The sequence below is a fragment of the Microtus oregoni genome, unplaced genomic scaffold (genome assembly GCF_018167655.1).
Source record: "Microtus oregoni isolate MIOR12 unplaced genomic scaffold, Mior012 000005F_ref0000423, whole genome shotgun sequence".
Taxonomy (NCBI): Eukaryota; Metazoa; Chordata; class Mammalia; order Rodentia; family Cricetidae; genus Microtus; species Microtus oregoni.
This window is the reverse complement of record NW_024543064.1, coordinates 52504086-52518590: the sequence shown is the minus strand read 5'-3', so window position 1 is coordinate 52518590 and position 14505 is coordinate 52504086. Positions and strand designations below refer to the sequence as shown.

The window sequence follows — 14505 nt, the reverse complement described above, 5'->3', positions numbered from 1 at the left end:
AGGTACTTAACAGAATGTCTTGCCATTTTGGGGTTGACTGTCAGACATTCCAACTCCATTGAGAAGATGGACAAGGCCAGTATGTTTTTCATCTGTCTCCTCAAGGTCTGAAAAGCATCCAGGTACTAAATGAAATGCTTACTGTTCTGGGCAGATTTGATTTTTCAGCTCGCTCCAGGTTCTTCTGGTACTTTCCTGTCTCTTATCAGGCAACTGTTTTTTTCAAAAACCAAAACAGTTGCTTTGCATTGTAAGACCTCAGTTAATGGCCCTGAAATTCTAGGAGGCAGCTGTTATGTAAAGTCTCCTGGGGTGAGTAGAGAGCACCAATTAATACAAATGCCTTGAGTGTAAACATCAGTTATCTTCTTACATCAACCCATTAGAGACACAAATTGAAAACGGAGCAGTCTTTGTGGTCCAGCATGAGAATGAGCCCCAGCTTTCTTCCACCCAAACCTTCCATCTTCAACTCTGCCCTCCATACTTGGGACACCTTGGCTGTTTGCATCTTACTAGTATTAACTAGACCAATCTGTGCTTTGAACTAAGACAGAAATGTGGATTAAATACATCCTAGTAATATAATTTAGAATACAGAAAGTCAGCTAATCAGCACATGGCGAGTCAAGACTATCTGAAGCCTGAAGAGGAGATTGAAAAGACAGCACATAGGGACCTTCTATGCTAACCTGCCTTTAGTTTTTCAACAGCCCGGCAGGAAAATATTCCTGCCTGTCTTTTCAAGAGGTTTAGTGACCAGGCTAATCCCTTGCTACATGGAGCTGTCATTCCTCATGGTAGACTGAGATAGACCTCCTCTGTGCTGTGACTGACAGCACAGATTTAGTATTCCTCATCTCAGTATCCATCCTGAGTTTTTCACAGGGAAGACTCCTCTATCCTAACAAGGCTCCATGCTTGGTCACTTTACCATCCCATGAGTCAAGCAGTAAAGTCGAAAATAGCTCCTGCTCCTGGCATCTGTTCCTAAGGTGAGAGCCAGGTTCTCAAATCGCCAGCTCAATGACAAGATGCACGTATCACATGCGGAAGACGTTATGGGTTCTCTGTAATTGCCAACGCTCAAAGTCAGACCAGTTCCTATTCTGTGCTGCCTAGTAAGGGCAGAGAGAGGGAAAGTCTACCAATTCCTGAAGTGAGCTTTGCTCAATCGTAGAGACCTTTTCTCGCAGGGTTCTCAGCCTTGAAAGGGTCCCTAGCTCTTCCCTGAAAACCTACTTCCCTAGAAATGGTCAAAGTCTTGGAAAGAGAATGGCTGGTTCCTTGAAGTCTCAACTATTCCTTGACTCCATGGCTCCTAAATTGCTCAGACTTGGCCACTTAAACAGGAAGTTACAAAGTCAGACAGGTCCAAATTCAGTCCCCATCCTGCCACAATGACATCTGTGTGGCCATGAGAAGTGTTTGAGCTCCAAAATTCAGGGTTTTTTGTTAGTAAACTAGGAAATGCCAGGATCACCATGGAGATTACCAATAAAAACGCATCGTCATGTAGTAACTACTTGGCAACTCTTAGCTCCCCTCCCTCCACTCCCACTGTGTGTGATTTTTATACTTTTTTATTTTAAAAATGAGGGCAATTATCATTGTCGCTGGTTTGCAAACTAAATACAAATTAATAGCGTACAGTTTCCATTTAAGCCACCCTCGGAGGACCAGGCCGTATCATGCCATATATTTTCCTGACAGTTGTTTTCGTCCCCTCTCTTTCTCCTAAGGAAGTCCAGATGGGCCCCAGTACTTTCTCATAGCCCGAGAGACCGACTGCAAGGGTTGCAGTCAGGCCTGCTTCCCATCCAGATGATCTATTCATAACAAAAGCTGCCTCCTAGCCACTGCCCACAGCTGAATCCTGTTACTCCGCAACCCTCGTCTCATTTGTTTCTGATTGTTCTACAGTGTTTGCATACCTTACGTATTAGTGGGGTCATTTCTCTTGTACAGGCAAAGGTTAAGCTCCTGCCTGCAAATCAGCTTTCCCTCCGTGCCCTCTTTTCTTTGAGTGCCCCCCTCCCTGCCTCAGTGCTACAAACCATCTCTCTTTCATAAGAACACGTTTAAACGTAAAACAACTGTACAGTTTTTCACTTCACCTCAGAGCACAGCTTTTAACTTAGAGAAGAGGGAGGAGGTAACAGGGACTGTGGGATTCTGCCTCCCTTCCTGATACAGGATATCCCACAATGTTATTGAAGTAACAGGGTACATATCTGTCTATACATGCCCCAAGAGCTGAGCTGGAGGAAAAGCTGAGCTGGAGGAAGATGCTGTCAGTCTGCCCTGTCTCCAACCCTGGTTTTTTGCCACCCTTTCCATTCATTTCCTTTCCTTTCATCCCCCCCCCCCCTTCTAATTAAAGTATTTCACAAGAGACTGACTTTGAGTCAGATTTGATTAAATTCTGGTTTGGTCTTAGTTGTAATGTACCTTAAGTTAGTACTTGAGAGTTAACTCTCCGAAAGTTTTTTTCTTTTTTTTCCTATCAAAATTGAGTGTGAAGACTCAGGCTTACCTAGGTCTTACAGGTAGAGGTAAAGATGTGAGAATGGACTCATATGGAGATAGCATATGTTCTTTCTAGAAATTTCCAGTCCCTCAGAACTGACCCATGGCAGATTCAGGGCCTGCTCCAAAGCTGGCAGGAAGGAGGGTTGTGATCACTTCTGCCAGCCCCACAGTGTGTCACCTCTGTACTGCCCATAGATACTCAAGGAATGGGGTTTTCATCTTCTCTCAACCTCCTTTTCCTCTTGACTCCATGCTATCTAACTGTTATCATTGTAGACGCTCTCATCAGTCTCCTTTAAAGATGTACACAGTGAGCCTCACTCCGGCATCTTAGCTGTGTGTGGCAAACATTTTTCTTTATAACACTTTTGTAATCACAAAGGGGAGATACCACATCTAGATAGCTACATCTTTGCCTAGCTATTTTGACTTCACCCTCTTATGTTAGGCCAAAATTGGAGAAGAGTTACAGAAAGCAGAGTTCTTAATACCTCAACTTGTATGGATGCCTTGAACGCCTCTGAGCCAAATCTGGGACACAGAGTGGCTTGTTTCGGGAAATACATCCAAAAGATCATAGCTGATGCCTGTGCACAGAGATGGTGACTTTTTAAAAAATGTCATTTATTTTGGGAAGATTATAATATAATTTCATCATTTTCCCTTTCCCCTTTCTCCTTCCAAACCCTCCCATTTATGTTCCCTTGTCCTTTTTCAATTTTGTGGCCTCTGTTTTCCTTAATTGTATGTGTGTGTATATGTATGTATATGATGCCTGGTATTGTAAACCTAGCCAACTACCCAGGGCTAGTGAAGCCATGGATCTTAGAGGAAAACCTACAGCTACCACTTTACCAAAGTAGCATAATCCCTAACTACATTTTAATTATTTGTCTTTATACCCACAGCTAAGTGTGGTCCTTATTTCTCATCAAGGAAACTTCCTTGTAACAGTTGGAGGCCATCACTGAATTTTCTTTAAAGAGTCAAGGAATTTAATCCCATAACTTGAGAGGCACAGGTGGGTGGATTTCTGTGAGCTTGAGCCCAGTCTGATGGACAGAGTGAGTTCTAGGCTAGCCAAAGCTACATAGTGAGCTACCATGCTACATATTGGCCAAGGTTCTCTTTGGATGGAGTGACACTTCCCTATGCTTGCTCCTGTGATGGATCACAGAGGTGATATCAAAACACCCTGCTCGCTCTCCTCTCTCCAGCTAGTGCAACTACAATGCTTCACTTGAGAATTCTCCTCTAGGTAGTGACAGGCCTTAGTTTTTAAATGAAACTTTCACAGGAATTCCAGGTCCTAAATAGGAAGTACACCTTGATCCATATGTAGGTGATACACATAACAGTTCAATAGGCCACCAAACGATCCAGGCCCTAGAGCCAACTCTTTACTAAATAGTGCGACCCTTTCTCTTAGCACCTTTATAAGAGCAGTCCTGTATTTCAGGTGAAGATCCTAAGAACAAAAGTCACACATAAAGTTAAAACATAACATTGGAATATTAGAGCAATATAACTGAATGGTTAGACACGGGAGATGGTGTCTAAAGTCAGACCCTGGAATCATAGAAAAACCTAAGTACAAGGGAAACACGGGAAGAGTTGGAAAGTGATCACAGTTTGCCAATCACAAGTAAGGGGGAGTATGTCAGAAACACACTGTAATAAGGGACTACGTATGTGGCCAGGGAGTAGGCATGTAATCTCCCTCTCTTGCCATCTGCTGATCAGTCCCATCTGGGAGGCTGCCCCAGGCATTCTTCCACCTTAACCTACAGTCTGCGGGAGAGAGCAGGTTTCTTAACGGTTAACTTCCAATAAAATGAGCATCAGTCTGTCTATGTTTGTGAGCCACTTGGCTATTAGTACTGCTAATACTCTGCTCACTCTTGGGGGATTTCACAGAAAGAGGAGACGGTCTACTTGGCTGCTTGACATTAAAGCAGCAGAGCTAAGGCTCCATCCAATGAAGACAGAGCATCCCTCTTCTTCATTAGCTCTCTCCTATCTCCTGCCCTATCCTGTATGGCTGTTCTCCCTTTCAGGATCCCCAGGAGGGACCCATAGCTGCCTACTCCCACAATTTATTTAGGTTATGGAAGAGATGCATGATAAGATTGTGTTTCTTTAGAGTCACAGATCAGAGAATTCGAAGCTGAAAAACAGTTTGAACTCATGGGAGCCAGATAGGGATTTGTATACAGGCGGTCAACTGCTGCTTCGTGTTTGCAGCCAGAGGAGACTTGGGTAAACATTTGGATGGCTTCAAAGTTGGCTCTTCAGTGTTTTGTAACGTAGCTCTGGGTGGGTGAAGTCCAAGTGAATGAGAAACATATGGATAGCATTTCTTCTGTGATCACATGTGGGTCTTGAAAGGATAGAGAATGAGGACCCCAGCGCCTAAGGAGTCCAACTTTACAACCGACTCAGATGTAACTCAGTGTTACCATGAGTAACACTGGGCTCTCCCCACCTCCCCCAATTCAGAACTGTTTGGTTGGATAACAGATCTTGTCAGTACGTTCCTTCATTGCTCAAACTGTTGGGCCAAGGAGATAAATGTGGACAGTCATCATATATACTTATTTTGTTCAGAGTAAAGTAAAGAGATTAGGTTTCTAGGGCAAACACTTCATTGGAGGATTATTACCTTTTAACAGCCTCCACACAAAATATTTGGCAAACCTAAGCTTTATGAATTAGGTTTCACTTAAAGGCTGTTGGACTCGTTTGCCTCACGCTACCCTGGTTCTGGGGAGCTCATTCAGAGAATTTTGTATGCTAGACAATTATTGTCCACTGAGCTGTACTCTCGCTCAGCCATTGGACAGATTTTATTGTCTATCATTGCTCTTAATTTGAGTGGCGTTGCCGTGTTATTGGAATAATAGCTATGTCCTACATTTGTGTCATATTTTAGTTTACAGTGTGGTTTAATACATATTTTTAGAAATATGTACATAATATGGTATAACAAGCTACAATATGATAAATTCAGAGTTAAGGGAAGATGCAGGTAAGGACATTTCATGAATTATTAGGGAGGAAGTCAGTGTATAAAAATGGTAGGCCAGGATGGGTGGTGGTGGTGCATGCCTTTAATCTCAGCACTCAGGAGGCAGAGGCAGATGGATCTCTGTGAGTTCGAGGCTAGACTGATCTACAAAGTGAGTTCCAGGACAGCCAGGGCTGCTACACAGAAAATCCCTGTCTCAAAAAAAAACAAACAAAAAAAAAAGAAAAGAAAAGAACATAAGAAAGAACAAAATAAAGAAAGAAAAGAAAAAAAAAGAAAAGAAAAAATAGGTGGTACCGAGGTGATACTATCGAACTGGGTCTATCTATTTAATAGCTATATGGGGGGTAAGCATTTGAGTGCAGGGACAGGTGGAATGTAGCACTGTCTGGTCCTCCTAGATAGTGAGCCACTCCACCTGTGTGCTAGGAACTAAACGTGGGTCTTCTATAAGAGCAGGAATTGTTCTAAACCTCTGAGCCATCACCAGTACCTATGAGCTGAGTCTCAGAAGGATGGATAGCCTTTTAGTCTGATGGGAAGTTATGAAGAGTGAGAGATAAGAAAGACAATGGCTCACTTGAGGAAATATTTAAGTTGTTCAATACATCCAGGAATTAGTCCACGATAAACTTAAAAACAATAGGGATGAGAATCAGAAAACAATAATATAGTGATTAGGTCAGACAAATAAGGAAAAGCCAGATCAGAAAGTCCGTCATCCATCATGGCTCAATATTAAGTAATAGTACAGTTGGCCTTTTGTTATAGAAAGTTCATTTGCTGGATATAGGGCATTTAGGTTGAGTAGGGGTGGAGTGGACGGAGGAGACAAGGAAAGTAACTGAGGTGAGGAATCAGGTTCATCGTTGTTGAAATAGTACAAGCAAGACATGATGGGTTAGTCCTCAGGCAACTGCCACAGGGAAGGGACTGTGCTTGAGAAGAGAGTGCGCAGAAGAATGGGATGAACTGATTGTGGGCAGATGAAAAGAGAAAAAGTTAAGACTGGAATCTTAAGACAGAGACCAAGAACAAGAATAGCCCTAAAAGAAATGGTGGTAGATTCTCTTAAGGACATATCAACCAGATATGCAAGTCACATAACTAGTGAGGAGCTCAGGAGCGGGGGGGGGGTCTAGGTTTGAGGTGAACATGTGGCACCTTACAGCACACAAACTGTCGCTGAACACACTGGAGTGGATGAGCCCCAGAAGAGGCAGGGGATAAAATGAGCAAGGTAGAAGATCATGAGGAGGAAGAAGGTGGAGGATGGCCTGAAGTTATGTCAGAGCTCCAGGCTTTCTACTGTCTCAAGAAGGAATTGAATTAAACCACCTGCTGCTTAGCAATCTGTTCAAGAGTCCAGTGGATCCCAGCATATTTGTGCACACTGGACCACATGGGTCTTGGACAAGATTCTGGTTGATGATTGTCCCCACGTTTGGGTGAGGAAACTAAGCCTCTGAAGACACAGAATCACATGGCCAATCAATAGCCTAAGCAGAATTGTCTAGTTTTATTTAGCACCAAAGCCTTCGTTCCCGATACTCTGTCATTCTCACTGCCTTGAAGATAGCAAATACTTTGATCTGCACTGGTTCCTGGGAGAGACAGGCACACCAGTAGCTCGTTATAGTCCAGCCCCAGCAGGGCAAACCAAGAGGTGAACACTGAGAGCTTTGTTCATAAACATCTCTCCAGGCTATTTTTCTATGTGTGTGTATGTGTGCTAAGCAGTCCTGAGGGAGTTGGCAGAAATAGATGTATGAATGTTTTTTCTCTGGCAAGATGATAGACAGTCCACTTGGAAGAAGAGATGACTATGGAAATACTCAGTCCCACATAGGCCGGCTGCTACGCTCCAAACATCACAACCTGGTAGCAGACAGTCCACACAAAGCCTCCTATTCTCTCCCAGGACTGCTGGTGTCTGGAGCCTGCCTCCTGTCCTGCCAGAGGTTTAGGTCAGATCAGCCTCAGGACCATGGGATGGGAAGGAACAGAGGGAGCTGCAGAGCTTCTTGCTGCCAGCCAGTCACCTCTCCCCCAAAGAGTTGTGAGCATGTACCTGGACTTTGCCATTCACTAGCCAATAGGTGCATAGCCTTAGTTGAAGCTGGGTCAGTGGCATCCTTGCTGACAGCTACCTTGAGCTGACATGCATAGAGGCAGGAACACTTGGAATGTGGCTTTTGGCCCCAGAATCTGCCATTTCTGATCTTGATAGGAGTCTCATCATACACCTTGTACATCATGGGTTGGAATTATGTTTTGTATATTTGACTTGACATACACACAGGGAAACTCAAAGTCTGGATAAGTGTGTACACTCCCAAGTGTTCCCAACCCCAGCTCTTCTTAAACCCACAGTGTCACTAGACTGTAAGTTTCTGGAATCTAGGGAGTTGGACACAGCATAACTTGGAAGCTCAGATCTCCCTATCTTATGTGTTTTAAACAGTAGTCTGAACTCAGTATGCATCTAACAAATATTTTGTGAGGTCTTACTCAACTCATGTCTGAGATATCATAGATAGTAGCCATTAAACAAAGTCTATAAAGTTAACAGTTTTTTTTTTAAAAAAGGCTTTCCAATAATCTTGACAGAAGATTAGTTGGGTGATACAATAAGTAGGTACTTGGAGAAGCCCCAAAGGACAAACTGACTCAGTCCCATGAACTCTGGACCATGTGAGGGCAGAGTCTATTGAAATATCTCATGGACTGTTCCTGTTGACCAGCCAGGATGGAATGACTCAATTCCGTGGAATCTTAGAAAGCCTCAAAGAGAAAAGCCTCTCTGCCCCAGCCATCTTATAGGGAGGAGAATGGTGTTGAAAAAGGGAACTAGGTGGGGTGATTCTGACAAGCACTGAAGCGACTTTTCTTCCAGCTATTTGACCTGCTTCACTTAGATTTCGTTTATGACCTTAGGTGTAGTAATAGAATTATGCCTCACTCAGACTGTCATAAATTTTGTGTGACAGCATAGTATACAATGTTGTCATTTTGTAATTTAATATAGACCACACATGATTAAAGCATCTACCATCTAAGTTCAGTGCTAACACTGATACTAAAATTAATGCCCTTGTGCCTGTGCTTAGGTTGTACAAGAGATTATTGCCAGCCTTCTACAATGAATAAATAAATTAAATAACCTCCAAAACTAACTATATCATTAAATAAATACTAACTAATAGCGTATTGACTCTTACTGTAGTGCTCTAGCTCTCTGAGTTCATTTTTATTCTTTTTTTTTTTTTGTACGTGTGCCATAATAGCCAGCCTTCCAGGTCTGACCCTCGAAAAGACACTGTTTGGATTTCATCTCATTTTTAGTATCATTATTAATACTACTGACTAAAAGAAGAGCACTTTGATGGTGGGTTTTCAGCTCGCCTCTCTTTGTTCCACCATAAGCTGTGTTTGTGTACAAGTAAGTGGCCTCCATTCTTGCAGAGATTACTACTAGTCCTTCCATTTGAAATCAGGGATTAAGTGTGGGAGAGTCTAATTTGAGGAGGCTCATTTGTCTAGAATGTGTCCCAATGAGGAACACAATTGAGATGAGTCTGTTCTGACCTATGCTCTCTCTTCTATTTACAGCTCTATCAGGGAAAATTTCTGAGCAGTGTTTTGGAAATAAAGATTATATAACTCAAGCCAAGCATGTAGTTCTTGCTGCAATTCCAATATTTGGGAGGCTAAAACAGGGGGCTCCAGAGACTTAAAATAGTCCACTCAGAGGCCACCAGAGTGGGCTACCTTAGGTTTCAGTCCAGCTTGATCTAAACAGTTGTGTGTGCATGCATATGTGATGTATACATATATGTATATGTGTGTATTTCACACACACACTTCTATATACCATATCCTAACTTATTTGTCTTCAAGACAAGGGGGTATTGTGTACTCTAAGTGATTCTGTTGGCTTGGATTGCCCTTACTTTCTATGCTTCAAATGTATATGAAGGGTCAAAAGAAAATATGGTGATGGCAGAACAAGATAGTAATTTATCAGAATCAAGTATAAAATCTCTTGAGCAGCAGTTCTCAACCTGTGAGTCACACTCCCTTTGGCAAACCTCTATCTCCAAAAATGTTTACATCACGTTTCATAACAGTTGCAAAATTACAGTTACGAAGTAGCAGTGAAAATCATTTAATGGTTAGGATTCATCACACCTTGAGGAACCATATTAAAGGGATTCGGCATTAGGGAGGTTGAGGACCACAGCTTTAGAGGGTTTGGGGTGACTACTTCCTGGTTTTGTAATGTTGGACACATGTTAGTTAACACTCTCTGCCTTAGTTCACACATGTACACCATAGGGGTAATAGCTGCCTCTTCCTCGGAGTAATAACAACTGAGTCATTTCTACCAGGGCAAAGCCTATACCAAGTGCCCAGTCTGAGTTGCTATGTTGCTGCCAGTGCCACCATTAGGACTGGGATGTTAGCATCCTCTGTGGACACCTGTCATTTGTGTGTGCAATGATCTCCTCCCTCCCAGAGCAACCCTTAAGCCAAGATAGCAATCAGCATGGAAGGAGCTTTGGCAAAAATATTTTCAAATATTTATGTTTACTGTGAAGGATTAAAGGACACATAAATACACAAATGTGCATTCTCCTTCTCCCTCAAAACAAACTGGCTCTTTCCCCTGAGAACACAGCGTTGGAAAGGATGGGAAGCACACTTTGTTTCCTTCCTTTTACTGGGAATGTCTGATGAGAAGCATGTGTTATGCCCAAGGAGGGATCACAAACAGAGTTAGCCTAAACCTTTCCCAAGACTGAACCAAATGAAGCCTCCCTTGGACATTTGTGAATAGCAGAGCCATGGTCTCTCAGGGAAGTCCTGCTACAAGAGCACAATAGCATCTTTAAATTGTGGGGCTAGGGTGGGAGGCAGGGAATGATGCCTGTGCTGGCTGGTTTTTATGTCAGCTTGACACAAGTTAGGGTCATCTGGGAAAATAATCAAGAAAATGGAATGACTGCATAGGATTGGCCCGTAGGCAAATCTGTAGGGCATTTCCTGTCTTGATGGTTGATGTGGGAGGACCAAGCTCACCATGGGCACTGCCATCTCTAGGTAGTGGTCCTGGAGGACTTAAGAAAGCAGTATGTACAAGCCATGCGTGAGCAAGACCATAAGCAGTGATCCTCAAGGCCTCTGCTCCAGCACCTGCTTCCGGGTTTCTCTCCTGACTTTCCTTTATATTGGACTTTGATGGGAACATGTGAGCTGAAGTAAACCCTCCCCTCTTCAAGTTGATTTGACGAGGTGTTTTATCCCAGCAATAGAAGTCCTCACTAAGGCCATGCATATCCTTCCTAAGCCATCCGTGGGAAAATAAAAAGTATATCAGAGGATTTGAGGTCTCCACCTCAGGCATTTACCAGCTGTTTGACTATGGACGAGTATTCTTGTCCAAGTCTGTGTATGAGGTTTTGTATCTATATATAAACTTCTCTGCTCTAGTGTATCAGATGTAGTTGAGTTCGCAAAAAGTCGGGTGATGGTGATGCATGCCTTTAATCCCAGCACTTGGAAGGCAGAGGCAGAAAGATATCTGTGAATTCGAGACCATTCTGGTCTAAAGAGCGAGTTCCAGGACAGACTTCAAAGCTACACAGAGAAACCCTGTCTCCAAAAACCAAAAGGAAGAAAGAAAGAAAGAAAGAAAGAGAGAGAGAGAGAGAAAGAGAGAGAGAGAGAGAGAGAGAGAGAGAAAGAAAGAAAGAAAGAAAGAAAGAAAGAAAGAAAGAAAGAAAAGAGTTCGCAATAAGAGACGATTTGACCACTCAACAGTCTGAACCTTGGATCCTCAGGAAATATAAGTAAGGCCCTGCCTACTAGGCCTCTTCAGGGTTTGCATAACTAAGGTTAGCATGAAATAAAAACCTTCACTGGGTAAAGACGGAGTGGCACACTGAGTGTGAGCTAGTGTGTGCTCACTGTGGCTGGAGTACTTCCCATCTCTTCCACAGATGCACACACGCTCACAGACACACCATCCTGAGCCACTACCCTGTGGCTCTCCTCTTGATTCACATGTAGCCTCCTAGGCTAGATTGGATCCCTCACTTTTGGCTCTCTTGAGATTCCTTTCTGTTTCCTCCACTCCCTCCTTGGCCTGCAATCACACCCTTGTGTGAGAGTGTGATCACCTCTTGTTTTAAGGTAAGCAAGTGTCCCAGTGGAGTGTTGTAATTGACTGGAGGTTTTAGCTCTGAAGGTGTTGAGTCCTCTCCTTACCCTGGTGAGCAGCCACTCTGGCCATCTGCTTGAAATAGTGTGATTGGTGAGAGCATAGACTCTGCTCTTTTTTTACCATTTTTCTCCAGTACCTGCTCCACATCTGGGTCTCCATAGAATGCAGGAAACATCTGGAGAACTAGTGCAAATGATTATAACCATGGAAATTGAACTCTTTTCTTGTAGAGACTTGTCCCTTCCACACTAAAATTATTGTCCTATTTTAGGTATTAAATGCCCCCTCTCTCTTTTTCAATGGCCCCCTTACTTGACAGAATTTAAAGTTAATTGTGTTATATAGTTTCTTTGCTTTTCTTCTCTTTGACTTTCCCTGCTTCCTTCACATGTGGAGGTCTAAAGGCCCACTGATGTGAAGAATGAGCAGCCCAGTGGAAAAGGTGCCAGGGTAGTCGGCATTGGGGTGATTACAGGTCTATCCATCTCCACGCTGATGAGGCCAGAAATTACAGCTACTTAGTTTTCTTCTCTATCTCAAGAGCTTAGCGTAGTTCTGAGCTGGATGAATACTTGCTGATTAAATGAATGAATAGTTCCTATTCCTTGAGACCTGGTGGAGTAGACAGTGAGTACCGAGCTGCCTTCCCCTCCCTTTCGGGAACATTTGTTTTAGCCATACCTCTGCCTTAGGCAGTCATTTCTGCTGGGTAGAGGAGTGACCCATACCATTGTAGCCACATGAGTAAGTGGCCCAGCTTCTCCTATTCTGGCTCTTCCTTTACCTACCTTCTTTTCCCTAAAGGACCACAGTAGTCTGCTACAATAGCACTGGGAGTCTGGAACTTCAGAGTACCTCACCCATGGGGCTTTGTTTGTGGTAGCCTATTTCCTATCATCTAGCTAACTCCTGTTAGTCTTCTCAAGCTAAGTCTTTAAGAATCTATCACTCTACCTTGCCACATATCAAAAGCAGAAAATAACAAATAAAGGGGGAAGTTTATTGTCATAAAATACCTCATGTTGTAATCAGATCAGCAAGATTCCAACCTAACCTAAGTAAGGAAAAGCTGGCCTTGAGTGGCTGCAGTTTATAAAGCAAAGGGATCAAGTACTTTGGCTTTTTCCTCATTGACAATACATTAACTTCTTAAAAACCAAAATGTAGCCATTTAAATGGTTGCTTATAGCTAACTGGCTTAGTCTCACTGAATCATGGTGTTAAGGATGCAGAGTTAGCCATTTAATTTTTTTAAACCAGGCAGACGAGGGGCTTTGTGTTGCTTAGAACATTTGGGGGAATCAGGAAGCCTTAAATTTTGGCTTCTTAGCCAAGGGTAGCTGACCTTATGGGACTGATCTAAGCTGTCCTCTTTCTCTTGTGTAGAATCTGGAAGTCGAAAATGGAGACCATTGTTCTTGCCATAGAGAGGAACCTAGCTAGTATTGAAGTGCTTGGTCAGTGGCGGTCCAAAATGGTCACTTTTGCTTCTTTGACTTATGGATTAATTGGTCAGCAAGGGGTTCACAGATAGAGTCATGCCCTTTTTTGGAAGAGAGTGACTACCCCATTGTAGAAAATACATAAGAAGAATCCCCAGGCTGTAAAAACTCACTGGTAGGAGAATGAGACTCCCTCTATCCTGGAGGGTACTGTTTTCACATACATTGTCCTTTCTGTTCCAGATCAGCAAAGATCCAATTTTTGTACCGGGTGTGTGGGGACCGTATTTCTCAGCCATGGTCCCTGGCTTCTGGCTGAATGAAGGTGGTCAGAGCGTGACGGGAAAACTGGTAAGTTGGTACTTTCTCCATGTGGTTGTGAATGTGATTATACCATCTTACCACACCACCCATACACCCAGGGGCTGGAATGCTGGCAACTCAGAAGTCAGAAGTCAGCACAGAGCCTAATCCTCAGTGTCTGTGCTGTGCAGGATGTACTCACTAAATGAATGGTGCTGCTCAGCTTGCTGTAGCCAGCCCTCTTTCTCACTGACCCTTCTCTGTTTCCCTTTTGGAGATGGCAACGTTACCTGCTGTCATTCCCGAACTCTTCCTAAACACAAGTACCCTGTACCCATAATTCCATTCCTCTGCCTCTTTGTGCTTGTTTCTACCCTTTCAGAATTATTTAATATCTTGTTCATTTACTTGTGATTTAAGATATAATTCCAGCTAATCTAGTCTAGGTTCAAAGAAAGCCTTTCTGAGGACCTTACATGTGAATTACAATGTGAGTCACCCAGAATTTGCTCAAGTGGGTGTGTCTGTGTGTGCTTATATGTATGTGCGAGAACAAGATGGGGAGTATTCCAGCCAAGCTGAGCACACAGGTTACTCTAGTAGCTTTCTAGTTTGCTGTCTCAGAACACTGTCAGCTCCTTAAAACAAGAGCAATGCAGTGAATCTTTTTATATCCAGCCTGGTTCTTTATCCATAGCAGGTGCTTAATAGAAACGTATTGAATTGTTGAATTGTTGAAGAGGGAAGAAAGAAGATCCATAAAAGTGAGATTTGTACTATTAGCAGGTTCTCTGCCAGGCTAGGAAATTCTTTGCAGGGAGAAGTCATTTGTATTGAGCGAAAGGAGATACATGGAGAACGAGGGAGAAGATATGAAAGTATATTTGAGGATGAGTGGCATTAGTCCTAAGTTTCTGTGTGGGATGAACTGTTCTTTTTTAAAAAAAGTGGTAAACAGTAAGGCCATATAAACA

The 14505-nt window shown here is 43.0% G+C and overlaps 1 protein-coding gene across 6 annotated transcripts in view; it reads left to right on the top strand.

Moving 5' to 3' along the window:
* The window catches only part of Fggy (FGGY carbohydrate kinase domain containing), a 370316-nt gene that overhangs the window by 225397 nt on the left and 130414 nt on the right, over positions 1-14505 (top strand). For all 6 annotated transcript variants that reach the window (XR_005974359.1, XM_041652162.1, XM_041652163.1 and 3 more), the window contains exon 9: positions 13472-13579. Coding sequence is in view for 5 of the 6 variants with exons in the window: in XM_041652162.1 (XP_041508096.1) it covers positions 13472-13579 (108 nt within the window). In the remaining variant the exon portion in view is untranslated. The remainder of the gene's footprint in view (positions 1-13471; positions 13580-14505) is intronic.